Source organism: Colobus angolensis, unplaced genomic scaffold (assembly GCF_000951035.1).
Source record: "Colobus angolensis palliatus isolate OR3802 unplaced genomic scaffold, Cang.pa_1.0 Scaffold49, whole genome shotgun sequence".
NCBI classification, from domain to species: domain Eukaryota; kingdom Metazoa; phylum Chordata; class Mammalia; order Primates; family Cercopithecidae; genus Colobus; species Colobus angolensis.
Window position 1 is genome coordinate 10,162,005 of NW_012118376.1, and position 13,904 is coordinate 10,175,908.

The following is a 13,904-nucleotide window of genomic DNA, read 5'->3' on the forward strand; positions in this document are numbered from 1 at the left end:
GATACATACACTACAGAGCAGGCGTAGCAGCCCTGTTTACTGCTCTCCCGGACAAGAAAAGTGCCATCTCGCTTCCCTCGCAACAGGTTTTCAGCTTTGTTTCGGTTGCTGCTTCCAACATTCCACGTCTTCTCATCATGATGGGGTAAATCTTCATCATCTTCCACCAGCGAATATTGGCTAGGCAGGCAGGACAGAAAGTTTCTAAATGAACAGTGCCGGAGCCATCAGCCTGCCTTGCTGTCCTCCCTAGGTATACCCACCTCACTTCCCTCCTGGCCCCTACCAAGCCAGTCAGACTGGCCATCACATGCCCGCCTCTGCCTGACCTGAGTTTTCCTCTCCTGGTATTCAGCCTCCAGTGCAACCTCCCAGGACAAAGAGTTAGCAATCAATTGTACTATTTCTGTTTTCAGGCAACCACACTCAGGTACCTGGGCAGAGTGGAAGGTATTAAAACAATCTTGTTTATCCAGTTTAGATCAGGAAATTGACTAGGAAGATTGCCAGTTTTTGAATAATTCAAACAAAGTATATACTTAAGCTTTAAAATATATTAAGCATAATTACTTTTTCTCTGGCTGTTCCAAAAATATTTTGGGATTTTTCAGATGTTCGGGGACATCATTATGGACACAGAGTTGTTTCACAGCATTATGAGTAAAAATAAATCCTAGTCCTCCTTAGCTAAGCTTTCTTTTTTTAAAATTCTGGATAATGGCACTGAGTTTATACATGTTCTCCTACAAGATGTTCCAAACTCAGTAAAATTCCTCACTTGTTCTAAAAACAAAGCAAGTCATGCATTTTCCTAAAATGAGAAAAATCTTCTGCTGTCACCATCTTTAGTAACTACTTACTCTTCAGTGTTTTCATTGCCCAACCACTCGTTCAACTTCTTTTGCCGAACACCTTTTTGAGTCAACCACCTGAAAAACAGTTGTGAAAAAAGAACGCATTAACTCATCCTGAATTGTAGCAATCACCAGTTATTCATGTATAGGATTCCATTTCAAACACTTACATCAAGTATTGGTCTCTCGTCTTTCTCAGCTGGATAAGGTCTGGTTTAATGCTGTTCATACGTTTGTCAATTTCTCGATACTCAGCTGCCTGCTTCTTCAAGTCTTCTTCCAATCTTCTCCTACTGTCAATAATTTCACTGATTCGAGACTTCAACTTATCATAATTATGCATAATCCTGCAGGCAAAAGAAATGCATTTGTCATTATCTGGGTACGTCATGAACAGTCCCCAGAGTTTATGAAAAGTTTCACTATGGTTTCCCAGCAGTTTTCCTCAGGTAAAGCGTGGCTTCTCTTCCTGTCATTTTTAAATCATTCAAAGCACAGAAAGCGAGAGCATTTTTAAACGGTTTTAGAGGATTTTGGTTATCTCTAGCACAAGAACAAGGGAAACAACCATGGTTCACCAACCTTTGTATTTCTTTCTCATTGCCCTCACGTTTAAACTTTTCTATGTATTCTTTGCTGTAGCGCTCCTGGGTCTGGCACTGTTCTTCAAATATTTTGATGGTTTCATTAAATGCTTCAATAGCTGTCCTTTTCATTTGGATTTCCTGCAACATAATTTTAAAAAGATAATGTCACACCTTTCATAGAACAATTTCTTACTGCAAGACCCTACCAGGACATTTGATCTGTATTATTAGCAGAGTGGGACTCAAATTCATAAAATCCATTAAAATAGTATCCCAGAAACAAATATTTCCTCTGGAGAATCTATGAAAAATGATTGCTTGGCAATTTCCCATAGTTTTTATCTTCCTAAAAGCTATTGTAGTTTCTATAGCATCTCTGTTGTTTTCTATTCCCTCTGGCATTCCCAGATACATGAGTGACCAGTGAAGAGTAAGGGTCTAGAAAAACACAGCAGTAAATGTAGCCCTTCCTTTTTGTTGCAGGATATATATTAATGCCTAACTCTCCGTTTCAGGGATTAGACAAGTCTGTGAAACTTCCAGTTATTACTAACTTCCAATCTAAACAGGATCCTTCTATCAGGAATTAAATCAACTTGAAACTCAGTGACTGCTTCAGGTATCACGTGAACTTAATTTATTATTCTGATACTTAAAATTTTTGGTTTAAAGGTTTAGAGATATAATAGAACAATCAACAATGATTCACAAATAAATGATCTCACCCCCACTTCATTCATAAAAACCTTTTAAATTCTTTTTTCCATGTTAGTCTTTAAAAACTAAGAGTTCTAAACTTTTAATCTGATTTTCATAGAAAACTCACCTGGGATGTACGGGTATATTCTTCATATAATCTATCATATTCTCTACTTTTTTCTTGAAACTGAGTGTTATATTCATGTAATTTTTTCCCTACAGCTTCAATATTATCTTCTTTGACAACTTGATCCTAGAAAGATTAAAATAAATTCAATGGATGAGGCATTTAATCAAATAACAACTGTTTAACAAAATAGCTGACATGGAAACATCTTTAAAATTGCAATTATGTAATTACAAATGTAAAGTTTTTTAGACTTGATTACATGTAATTCATCTGTTTCAAATGTTTTCTAAGTATTCAAAGTATCTTGTCTAAACATGGTAACTGGATAATGCATTCAGTTTTTATTACCTGTTGGTATTTGGATACTGGATAAAGTAATTTCACATCCAGCTTGGGATTATACTGAGCTAGAGATTCATTCCGGTAGTGGTTTATTAATTCAACCACAGAATTGAAGGTTAATGGGTCAGAGAAGCCATATTTCCCATCTCGATGAAATATTTTGATTAATTTGTTATTTCCCCCTTTCCTGTAAAAATAATATAAAAATAAAGGTATTAACATTTTCAAATAAAGAAATATGTTTTACTATCAGCCCAAAACCCTAATTTCAGCTATATTCCCCGGCTTACCTTAGTGTAAGAGTATAATCACCATGCATTTTAGTAGACGCATCTCGTACCAAAAAGGTCCCATCTGCTGTATCTCGAAGTTTTTCATTCACTTCTTCCCTGAAATGAAAACACAAAACAATGCTCATCTTAAGTTTCAGTGACCACAGATTTATATTTTTTCAAACACACTATTTTTTAGAGCAGTTTTAGGTTCACAGCAAAATCAAGTGAAAAGTACAGTGAGTGCCCATATTCCTCCTGCCCACATAGATTTAAATGAATTGCATTTTCAGAACTTACTAATAAAAGCTTACTAATAATTTGTTTAAATAGAAATGTCAGCAATTGCAGTCTCATCACAAACAGGTGCGTGTCACTTTCACTACTGGTGTATCTGTGGTATTAAGTTTTTATTTTTTCAAGTAAACATTACAATCTCTCTGACAAATGAGCACAGAAATTCATGATCTCAAAAAGGTTTCTCCAACCTTACTCCCCCTTCCCAAAGCTAACATAAAATGGCATTGTTTTCTTACTGTGTTTAAGACAAGAATTCTTAGAGTTGTGCTTAACAGATAGAGTGCCTTCACACTCTGTCAATAATGAAACTTCCCAGGTATTTAATTTCCTGTGGCATCCAGCACCCACAGTTCTCCAGCGCTCAGTGACTTTTTCTGGTCGTCTTTGGAAGAGAACCAACTATGCTTCATGCTTATGTTGGATGATATCCTAAAAATGGAACTTAGCAAGCTGGTGCTTTTCTTTCTCTTAATCTAAAACTCTCTGTATCTAGTGAAAACGAAGTTTCTGTAGCCTTACCTCGAGATATCTCCCCAGTACCATTCAGCATCTTGTAAGGACATATTGTTATTCATACCGTTGTTGGCTACAGTAGTGGGTTTTGGTGGTTTAGGAGGCAGTGCTGCAGATGAAAAAGAAAAAGTTGTTCGCAATCCCAACTACATTAGAACTAAATTTCTTTAGATGAGTACCTTTACTTTAAAAAAATCAAAAAATTAGAGTAACTGAAATATACAGCATTAGTTCACAATTCCATGCAATATGGAAGATAATTTTCTTAAAAAAAAATATTTCAGAGCATGGCTCAAAAAGAAATGAAACTGAAAAGGAGAAAAGAGAGAGAGCCTTAGAAACTGACAAATAAATTGGGCTGGCCATGTGAATAAATTTCAAAGTAAATCCAGAGTCATGACATTCTACACTTCTAGATTCTAGTTATATTAAAGTTTCATGCCTGGTCAAATCCATCTACAGTAAGAAACTATGAACATATGAGTAGCAGGAATAACATGAGTTGGCTTTAATTTCCTCCTCTTATTTAATTATGAAAGACAGATTTGGTCTCTGTCCTCCACAAACGCTGTTGCAGTCATAAAAAGGCTCATCTACAGCAGTATGTTTTCTACAGCAGTATGTTTTAAGAGGAGGAATTGGGTTTCTCTAATCTTAGTATTTCAGGCACTGTTCTGCAAAAAGCCACTTTAAGAAACTCTCATCTGTGCCCTAAATCTCTTTATTATTTATGTTAATATTCTGTTGGACAAATTGTGCTCTATATGCCAGGTATGATTAAAAACCATATCCCCCTTCCTCAATGTCAAATCAGTATTCATATATACCAATTGGTGACAAATAAAAGACTGCAATATTCCTGAATATCTTAAATGGGGGCAGGGGAACTAACATTGGAATAAAACTACTTAGGAAACAAAACAAATCTAGGATTTTTAGGTAAATTCTGCCATAAGTTTTAAAGCACTGTTACTATTTTAACTTATGCAAAAAATGATTTCAGTTATCTACCAAGAATATTTTACAGACTAACAATAATGGAACATCAACTTCCTTTTTCATTATAATATCTTAATATAAGAGAGGACAAGCAAAGTCTCAACATCTAGAGAATTGAGTTGTAATCACTGCTACATTTTACATGCTTTCTAAAGTACTGTTATCACTGCAAAGTGCCACACTGTTCTCATCCACTGGCAACAGAGAAAAGCAGCACAAAGGATGCATCATTTTAATTACAGGGACAATATCCCACAACATAACTCACCCAGGGAAGGATCTCGATTAACAAAAGACACCAGTGAAAAACTGGAGTTCAATTCATATCCATTCAAGTAAGAATAAGCATTTACCACACACAGCCTGAGCTGCTTGCTTCCAGACAGTCAAACAATCTGTTTAATTTTTAAGCCATGAGCAAACTAATTTTTATCAATGAAACAAATTAATAAAAACAGAAATCTAAAAAGGATCTTTTTTACAGTAGCTTTCAAAAAATTAAAAAGCCACGAAATTAACTAATTCTAATACCGCAGTATTACCTGGTGGGTCCATTTCTATATAAAACATCAAGTCTGTGCCACAATTTATATCTGTCTTGGCATATTCTAAATCCAGGTCTTCCATATTCCAAACAGTATTGTACATTTGTGCAAGAGTTTCCTTGGCTGAGCTCAGTTATAAGAAAAGAGTCCGGCTTTCTTTGTAATGGTGTCTTGGAATTCATTTTAAAACCTATAAGGGGCTGCACTGAAACCTATTACATCACACGCCCCAGCCAATCAAGTCAGAAAAATGTCACCAGACCACTCCTGCTTCATCAGTTCTCTTCTATACCAGCCTTAATATAATGCCAACCTCACCGAGAAGCTACATTTAAGAGAACTGCAATATATACACGCTCATCCTTTCAAAAAGGTGTTTAATTTGACTGTTCTCCTCCAGCAGCGAATTTTCTAATTCCTTGTTTATTACTCCTTGCAGCATGGTACGCTCTGCTGTTGGCAGGTTGACAAAAGCTGATATGCTGCAGCTCCGAGCTTTTCTCCCCACTTAGTGCATCTGGGTTTATAGATAGCCCAGTCATTCCTTGGTTTAAAAATCTTGCAAAGGCATTAGAAGGGTATACTGAAGCTATATTTTATAGTCCTTAGATATCTCTCATGTGTAAGAGAAGTAGAACGGACTACTCCTGGTATTTAATTTCAGTCCTCCATAATTCACTGAAAACCCAAAATTTAAACACTGTCACAAATGTACCATATTAGAAAGGACAGTTAAAAGAAAATGTGTAGATAAAATGTCCTCCTCTACCAAACATTCCAAAGTTAAAACTAGACTTTATAGACTAACAATGAAAATTCTGAATAGGAATGCAGATGCCTATTAGCAGAAATAATAAACGTAATTGTCAACATTATTAATGAGAATTTTAATGTGACTGCCTAAAAAAACTGGGCAAAGAAAATGCTTCTTCCAAAAAGAAAGAGGCTATAGATCAGCATGCAGAGTAGAGGTATATTTATCTTTGCAAAATGTTTCACTGATGAACCCATCTTTACTACTAATACTGCTTGAACGGGAAGATGATGTAATCACTTTTTTTTTTTTTCTTTTTCCCCTCTATCTCAAATGCCTCACTCCGGGTCAATTATTCCTTCTTAGCACCACTTAATATAAATAAATCAATTTTGGTTCTTCAAAGTCATTCTGCATATAATTCTACCACCCTTATAGGAGCCTACTGTACATTCTCATTGTGAACCAATCTCTCTTTACATTCACAATATTATGATGGCAGGGGGAGGGCTCTTCCCCCAAGTAAATGTGGCTCATTTAAAAAACTATAGTGGGCTCTGATCTATGTACACATGTATGTCACATATGTGTGTGACCATTTAAAAAACACAGAAACCCTTGAGACTTTCTGTAAAATTTGGGATCATAAAATATACGAAAAAGCAGACCAAAGGCAAGGCATTCTGTTCTCTGACGTCCCCCCGTCTAGTTTAATTCATTTTCCCATTATTGGGAAAAGCAGGCTCACCTTGTCCCCTCCCACCCTCTCCCACTTTTCTATTTGCCTAAGTTTAGATAAACCTGAACTCAAATTCAAATAAAAATAGTAAAAGTGGCGTTGTGCCCTCAGATAAGATTCAGAAAAACATTCTTTTTTAGTTTAATTAAAATGTCGACCCTCCCCCAAAGCAAGGAGACAAGTTCTCCGAGCAGCTGTGGCCGGTGTAACAGCCCAGAGTGCCAGTCCGTGCATTTGGGAACCGTCGGTGCAAACCAGTCTGGCTGTTGCATCTGCTGTGGCAAAACCCAGGGAGAAGTCAGGGAGACAGGTGATTTTCCATGGTCTCTCCAAGCCCTGGCCTGGCACCAACTTCCAACCAAACGCGTTGTAATTAGTACCTTCTTCCTGAACTTCCAACCTAAACCCTATCTTTCCCAGCCACTGTCCCTCTCGAGGACAGGGGGAGTGTCTCCCCTAATCTCCCATCTGTCCTCCCCAGGCAGCGCTTACAGGGGCGCACGCACACACACGTACTCCAAGACAAACTACAGAAAGGCACCGCTCAGATAAACCCCAGGGAAGGAACAGAGAAGTGCACAAATTCAAGGCAACTTACTTTGCAGGTTATGCATTTCAACAGTTTCCCTTTGAAATGCCTGTATCCGACAATGAAAAAAAAAAAAATCCCCAAAGCTGTTCTTCCACCAAGTGGGCCAAGCCCCCGCACCTCCCCCCAGCCTGTTCCGGGCGGGCAGTGCTCGTGCCCGGCGCCGAGAGTGCGCGCAGGAGCGGGGGCGCCGCCAGGACCCTCCGGGCACGCACAGTGGAACAGCTCCGCTCGGCTCGGCTCGGCTCGTCCCTCCGCCCCACGCCCCGCCCGGCAGTGCGTCCGGGCGTCCGGGCTACCGCCGCTCACCGCCGGCTCCTCATTGAGAAGCCAACTGGATTTCGCTACTGTACTGGGGAGGAAAGGAGCCCAGGCGCTCGCACGTCTCCCTTAGATAAAGATCGCAGCTTCATGATTAACTTGGGCAGGTTCAAATATTTGCTGAGCTAGGGATTTCGGGAGGGGGAGGGGAGCCCAAGTCAAAGTTGTCATCGGCTGACAAGTGGCCAATGCAAGACCAACTTGATCATTTTCGCCTAGGAAATGAGAAGGCCATTGTGAGAGGACCTAAAATAGTCTCACTGGCTGCTGAGCGCGCTGGCTGGCTCGCGAGGCTCAAGCAGCCTACAGTGAAGCGAGGCACTATGCACCGCCAAACACAGGAAGTGGCTGAGCTAGTTCAGCAAAAAATAGAATCAAAGCCTTACTTGTAAAGGCCTGAACCTCTTGGAACAACCCAGAACACAGTGCCTCGCTCGTGTCTACCTCTTGCACCTCCTCCCACACACCAGCACAGACAGCCCCGCAGGTGTAACAGGAAAACCCTTGTGAACAACTCAGGCAGGGAGCAGATTACAAAAGTGTTCAATAGTAAGTAGTAGGAGGGCATCCTCGGACGAATATTAAACCCCACACCACATGCATACTATACTCCATGATCATGTGACGATTCAGAAACAAAACAACACTGCGGCTATTTTTATGAGGTTGATTGCAACTCGCATTTAAATGGCCATATGACCTGCTAATTAAAAGGTGTCTCTGCATTAGGTTTATGTGCCAGCTAATGGGGTAAAGGATAGAAGGGCAGAGAAGGGCATACCTTTCTAGTGGATGTTTGCCCTTTATTTGAGAAAATGGGCAATAGACAAGACTTGGGATTATTGACTACTATTTAAATAATTAAAATTTGATCTGAGAAAATTTTCAGTTGCATCAGCATAGATAGCTTTAAGGTTATCCAGGGAAATCACCAAACTTTACACCAGAAAGTAATTTAGAGATCAATCAATTCCTTCATGCCATGGTGGTGGTGGTGGGGGGGGAGGGAACAAAATCTGACCCAGGGAGGCGAAGTGGTTTGCAGAAGGTTATAGCCCTAAGACTAGAACCCCATCTTCTGATGGTTTCAAATGCCCTTTTCTATCCACTGTCCCTGCTCCTCACTTCTCTTTGCTAGAGAAAGTAAAAAAATGGACAAAACTGAAGTTAATCTTTTAAGCCACGTGCAAAAAATTTCACACCCCCAACAAAACTCTAACTCTTTCTGTTTTCTGTTTTTAGCTTGCTTAAATTAAAACAAAACATTTCATTCTCTTTGAAGACATAGGTTCTTTCAATAATACCCTCATACTCTGCAAGGGAAAGTGATCCAGTGGTCACATAAAGTCCACACAGGCCAACAGCAGGAACCAGCTTCAAGGTTACTCGAAATATCTGGCAAGTGCTGTTAAACCCACGATGAAAGTGATTTTACAAACTTTCTTTTCGTGCAACTGATAAAATATTGAAAAACTTTCCCAATGGAAATAACAGTCTATAAGTGAATCTGCCATCTGATCACAGGGACATATGGTTAGTTCAGAGAATACCCTTGCATCCTGAGCTGCATAATCTTGCCCTACTTTTAAAAATAGCCTTTCTAAAGCTAGAAACACTGGAAACATCAGTCTCCTAAGCATACCTGTCTGGATTCACATGATGTTTCATGTCAAAACCTTCTAAGATTAAAATGCTCTGTTAAGTCCAACAGTGTATTTTCTGTTTCAGAAGAAAATGAGCCACTGGAAAGCAGTACTCTCTCAATGCATAGAAAGTTAAGTCTTGAAATAGGTTGGAAAAACTTTGCCTTAAACAAATTTCTCACAATATGTACAATCATCTACCAGAGAAGTCCTATTATATTAGGAAAGTGTGAGCTGAATCTTTTTCCCGTTGAATTTTAGTGTTTAAAAAGTGATCTGCAAGACACATGTTCTTTATTAGCTTAAAAAAGGGAGCCCTCTGCTGGTAGAAATGAATCACTAACTCCTGCTTTGGGAGAAAACCATCAACTTTCTGTATATTTTGTATGTCCAAATTTGACACAAACTAATGCACATAGTTATATTACTGTCACTTGATCTATATGACTCACTAACAAATAATCAGTAAAAAGTACACTTTTCATGAAGCTGATAGTCTTTTAGGAAAACTTGTATTTTAATGTCAGCATTTCTCTGGGACCTCAAAGGCCTAGACACACTGGAAAACTAACTCTACCTTCTGGATACTTGAAAACAATATGGATCATTTTCCCTTTCCTCCAAGTTTCAGAAAACTCATTTCAGAGGCCATTATTTCACATCTCAGCAGATATAGTCAGGAAAATGTCTCTTGATCCTTAAACTGTTAAAAAATTACAAACTGAATACTACATTTCATACGTGCAAATCACCAAGTGGCAAATGTTGCACAAGCAGCTTTCAACCTAGAACACTTCTTTCTGTGGGACATCATTTATGAACAAAGACCATGAAAAAAAGAATAGACAACAAAAATTAATTAACCAAAATCTTCATCTAAGGGTAAAATGAATACCTCCCTTCATAACTTTAAGACAGTGTAGAACAGAGGGCCTTTTAGGGTAATTCAAATTATTTGCTCCATATCCACTGGTCTTAATTGATGTTGTGCTAAGGAAAACATCCATTTAGGTGTATAAATAAGCCCAGGTTTACATATGTATAAAATCTGACACATTCTACCAGATTTCTGAAAAGGCATCCCCACTGCTTAGCAGAATAGAGAACTTCCCCCCTGCAATTCTCCCTCAGATCCTGTCCCTTGAGATAAAGAGAAGTCTGCACTGTGAAAACAAAAGTAAAACTGACTATATACCTCTCCTAAACACATACATACCAAAATACCTGTGTCTGTCTTTCAGGGCACAAATAAAACTATTGTTTGACAAAACCTAGTGTGGCTTGCCTGTTTAGTTCTACACATCTAAAAACATGTAATTTTTCAAAGTTGAATTTCTCCCATTTGAAGCAACCCTCTAATGTCAGACCACATTTTAAACCCAATAAAAATTAAATCAGAGAAAAGTAAAACTCTTTGAATGTCATTTCCCTCTACCTTAGTGCTTGCCTTTAGTCTGGGTTGAGAACCAAGCCCAGAGCATTTAAAACAAGATTTATGAATCAGGCTCTTCAGGATGAATGTTTTGCAATGTGCCAGTGGTTAAAAATTAACTTTGACAGGTGTAGAAGGGCAAGGGGGAGAAAGAGTTATTTATTTTCCACTCTGGGCTTGAGGGTGCAATATTAGACTTCAATTATACTACATTAATATTTCTGAATATATCCATGAAATCTGAAATATGTAAATACACTTATAATGGGTTTCATTCAAAGGCACCCTGTGTTAAATAGACTTATTTTTACCTTGGTTTGCCTACAGAAATCTACTTTACCTACCTAAGTATTAATTGGGTAAAGAGAACACAATGATTCAAGAAAACTTGTCGTTTGGCTTTAAATATTTTTAAGACGTTTTAGTAACAAAATAGAACAGCAAACTATCAACAAAGCTCAGAGAGCTTACTGTGTGCCCTACCTTTTCCAAATCTTAGCTTCCCTCCGTAAATGAAGAGAATCCTTATTTCACAGGATTTCTGGATGCATTGGATGTGTCGATGTGTGACTATTCTTTGAAAGTTGGAAGTTTATCAAAGAATAAATTTGGATAATTATTATGCTGTATATAGTTCTCTGCTAGGAAGAGCTCAAAAGGAGAAGAAGCCTTTACCCCTGCCCATTAGAAATGTAATTAAGTAGATTAACAGGAAAAACTATAGACAGTTAAATATAAGATGACAGAAAGCTTAAAGGCATAAACATACTGAAAGGATCGACTTAACTTGCATATAAAACAGGGGAAGGACCTACTTGAGTGGAGATAAAATGGATGGCACTGCTTGGGGCAGCTACGTATGGTTGCATATGTTGTGCACTGTGCAAAGGCACCTAGGCAAGATGGAGGAATGGTGATGAAATCTAGGCTGCTCCATTCACCAAGCCACGTATAGAGGAAGGGCTTCATACAAAGGCACCTTCCTCCCTCCAAGCAGCATACCCACATCAGGGAGGCAACTTTCCAGAGTGTCTCTTTTTGCCCCTACAGGCTCCTAGAGGCCGTAGCTCTGTTGGCTGGGAACATGGCATAAGGAAAAAGGCCTGACAGAATTCACACAACTAATGAGGAATAGGTGGACTGAAGGAATCAGACCTGCTGAATGAGGACAGCTCCCATAAGGCCTCAAAAGCTAGAGTTGATGCGATAGATAGTAGAGAAATGATCAGTTCATTAAATCTCATACCAACCCCAGGAGAGAGGCATTAACCCAGTTCCACAGTCTGGAAAACAATTTGGAAAAGCTGAGTTTCTGGAAAGAGTTGAGATTCCAATCCAGATCTATTTGAGTCAGAAGCCCACTGTTCTTTCCACCGCATGGCTCATGGAGTGATTTGGAGCCTTATCCTGAAAAGTATAAACATTGCCCTGACATTGTTTACTATGTGTGACCCATGGGGGCTAATTTCACATATTTTTAGTTTATTACATGCTGGAAACTTCAGAGGAGTTTTTGATTGGACACTAAAAGCAGCTTCATTGCTCATGAAGATTCCAAAAACCCAGGCAGCAGGGGCATGGCAGATAGAATGGGCTGGAGTGTAGGAGGCGGCTCCTGGGCAGACCCGGTTTGGGGCCCTGCTGGCTGGGTGGCACACAGCAAATCTCTATCTGTGGGTCTCGGTTTCCTCATGTCTAAATTAGTAAAGCTGGACAATGCTTTCAACACTAAAATGATGCTTCTTTTGTGATACTATCACTTAAAATATGTACTGCTTTTGTAAAATACCAAGCGATTATTTTGTACTGTGTAATTTATTTTGAATAGGTCTTTAAACTCCATGCATCAAAATGCTATTTCTCCTTTGCCTATTCAAATTGTACCTATTCTTCAAGACACATTTCAAGCCCTATTTCTTCTATGAGCCTTTTCTGTCTACTCCATTACCCTAGATAGTCACCAGCTGCATCTCTAAAGTCCTTTTTGTACTTAGAGTATGTGCACTCCCACCTACCATTTAATTAGATACTATGTGCTAATGGGTCTTATTTGAACTGATACTTTGCCTCAAACATCATAAGCTTTGTCATTTCAAGTTCTATCTGGTAATAATTAGAAATGCTGTCTATCTGCCCTATAACAGAGTCTTGCTTTTGTCTCCCTTAAATATCATTCAGGTACTCATTTGTGTTCACAACCATGTTACTGTAAATGGCCATTCACTGGAGATGTAAGGTGCTATGCTTTCAAAGTTCTGTCTGGTACTAGCACATGCTGTGGCAATGCTGAAGGACTCTAAGAAATTATTGCATGTTTTAAACCAGGCCTGAGAATCATTTCTTCAACCCAGGTTGCCATACTAGTCATTTGCACTGGAGCCATTCCTGAATACAAAGATGTTCTGGATGGGGATGTTTTGTTCCTGGAGTGGGCAGTACAATGTATGCAAACATGACAGATACTGCAACAGCCATTTCATTCCCAAGGTCCTATACAAATCACACGAAGTTCCTGGGAAAATGGCTCAAACTAGAGTTTAAAACCTACTTGGATTTAATTTTTTAAAGAGGCCACATAAATACTGGGATGATCCAGCAAATGTTCAAGGCTTTGTCATTCTTTAGCAGAGCTGATGGAACTAATCCTCCTTTGAAACAGGCGCACCAATTGCTCAGTAGAGAAATATAGGGTCCTTTGACATATCAAACAGCTTTCTGGGTGGCATTATGAAAATAGTGCAGATACCCATTTTTACTTTGGTGGAATTAGGATGCAACTAACAAAGACATTAAACCAGGTGACACCAGTCAGGCTAATCAAACTCTACCACTGATTCTACTATACCTTGTGTAGTGGAAATTTTCCAAAATTCCATGTGATAAATTAATTTGTGGGTATCTGTCAAACCCTGTCTGGCACTGGCTTCCATGTGTCTCTTCTCTCTAGAGGGGTGGCCACTGAAAAGATCAGGACTACCCCCACTAGCCTTCACTGAAAGCAGGGTCCAGCTCTCCCTAGTCTCTAACATAAACCTCAACTTAAGTGCCACGTGCCACATCCCTATGCCCATTCTTTCCCACTAAGTCCAAAGGCAGCCTCTGAACACCAGCACAGAGCTGTCAAATCCATTCACAGTGACCTGTGTACTCACACGAGATGAAGCCTTTTGGCCACCCCCTGGACT

The 13,904-nt window shown here is 39.1% G+C and overlaps 1 protein-coding gene across 5 annotated transcripts in view; it reads right to left on the reverse strand.

The window, feature by feature from the left end:
- PIK3R1 (phosphoinositide-3-kinase, regulatory subunit 1 (alpha)) overlaps positions 1–13,904 on the reverse strand; it is a 71,004-nt gene that overhangs the window by 2,459 nt on the left and 54,641 nt on the right. Inside the window, exons 1-9 of one of the 5 annotated variants that reach the window (XM_011959344.1) lie at positions 7,333–7,725; positions 3,704–3,806; positions 2,903–3,001; positions 2,619–2,799; positions 2,268–2,393; positions 1,437–1,579; positions 1,025–1,201; positions 861–929; positions 10–180 (exon numbers count right to left, since the gene is read on the reverse strand). In XM_011959344.1, coding sequence (XP_011814734.1) covers positions 10–180; positions 861–929; positions 1,025–1,201; positions 1,437–1,579; positions 2,268–2,393; positions 2,619–2,799; positions 2,903–3,001; positions 3,704–3,806; positions 7,333–7,348 — 1,085 coding nt within the window. In that variant the 5' untranslated portion in view covers positions 7,349–7,725. Of the gene's footprint in view, positions 1–9; positions 181–860; positions 930–1,024; positions 1,202–1,436; positions 1,580–2,267; positions 2,394–2,618; positions 2,800–2,902; positions 3,002–3,372; positions 3,482–3,703; positions 3,807–5,238; positions 5,437–7,332; positions 7,726–13,904 lie in introns of those variants that run through there. The other 4 variants (XM_011959343.1, XM_011959342.1, XM_011959345.1 and 1 more) reach the window with 4 other exon arrangements.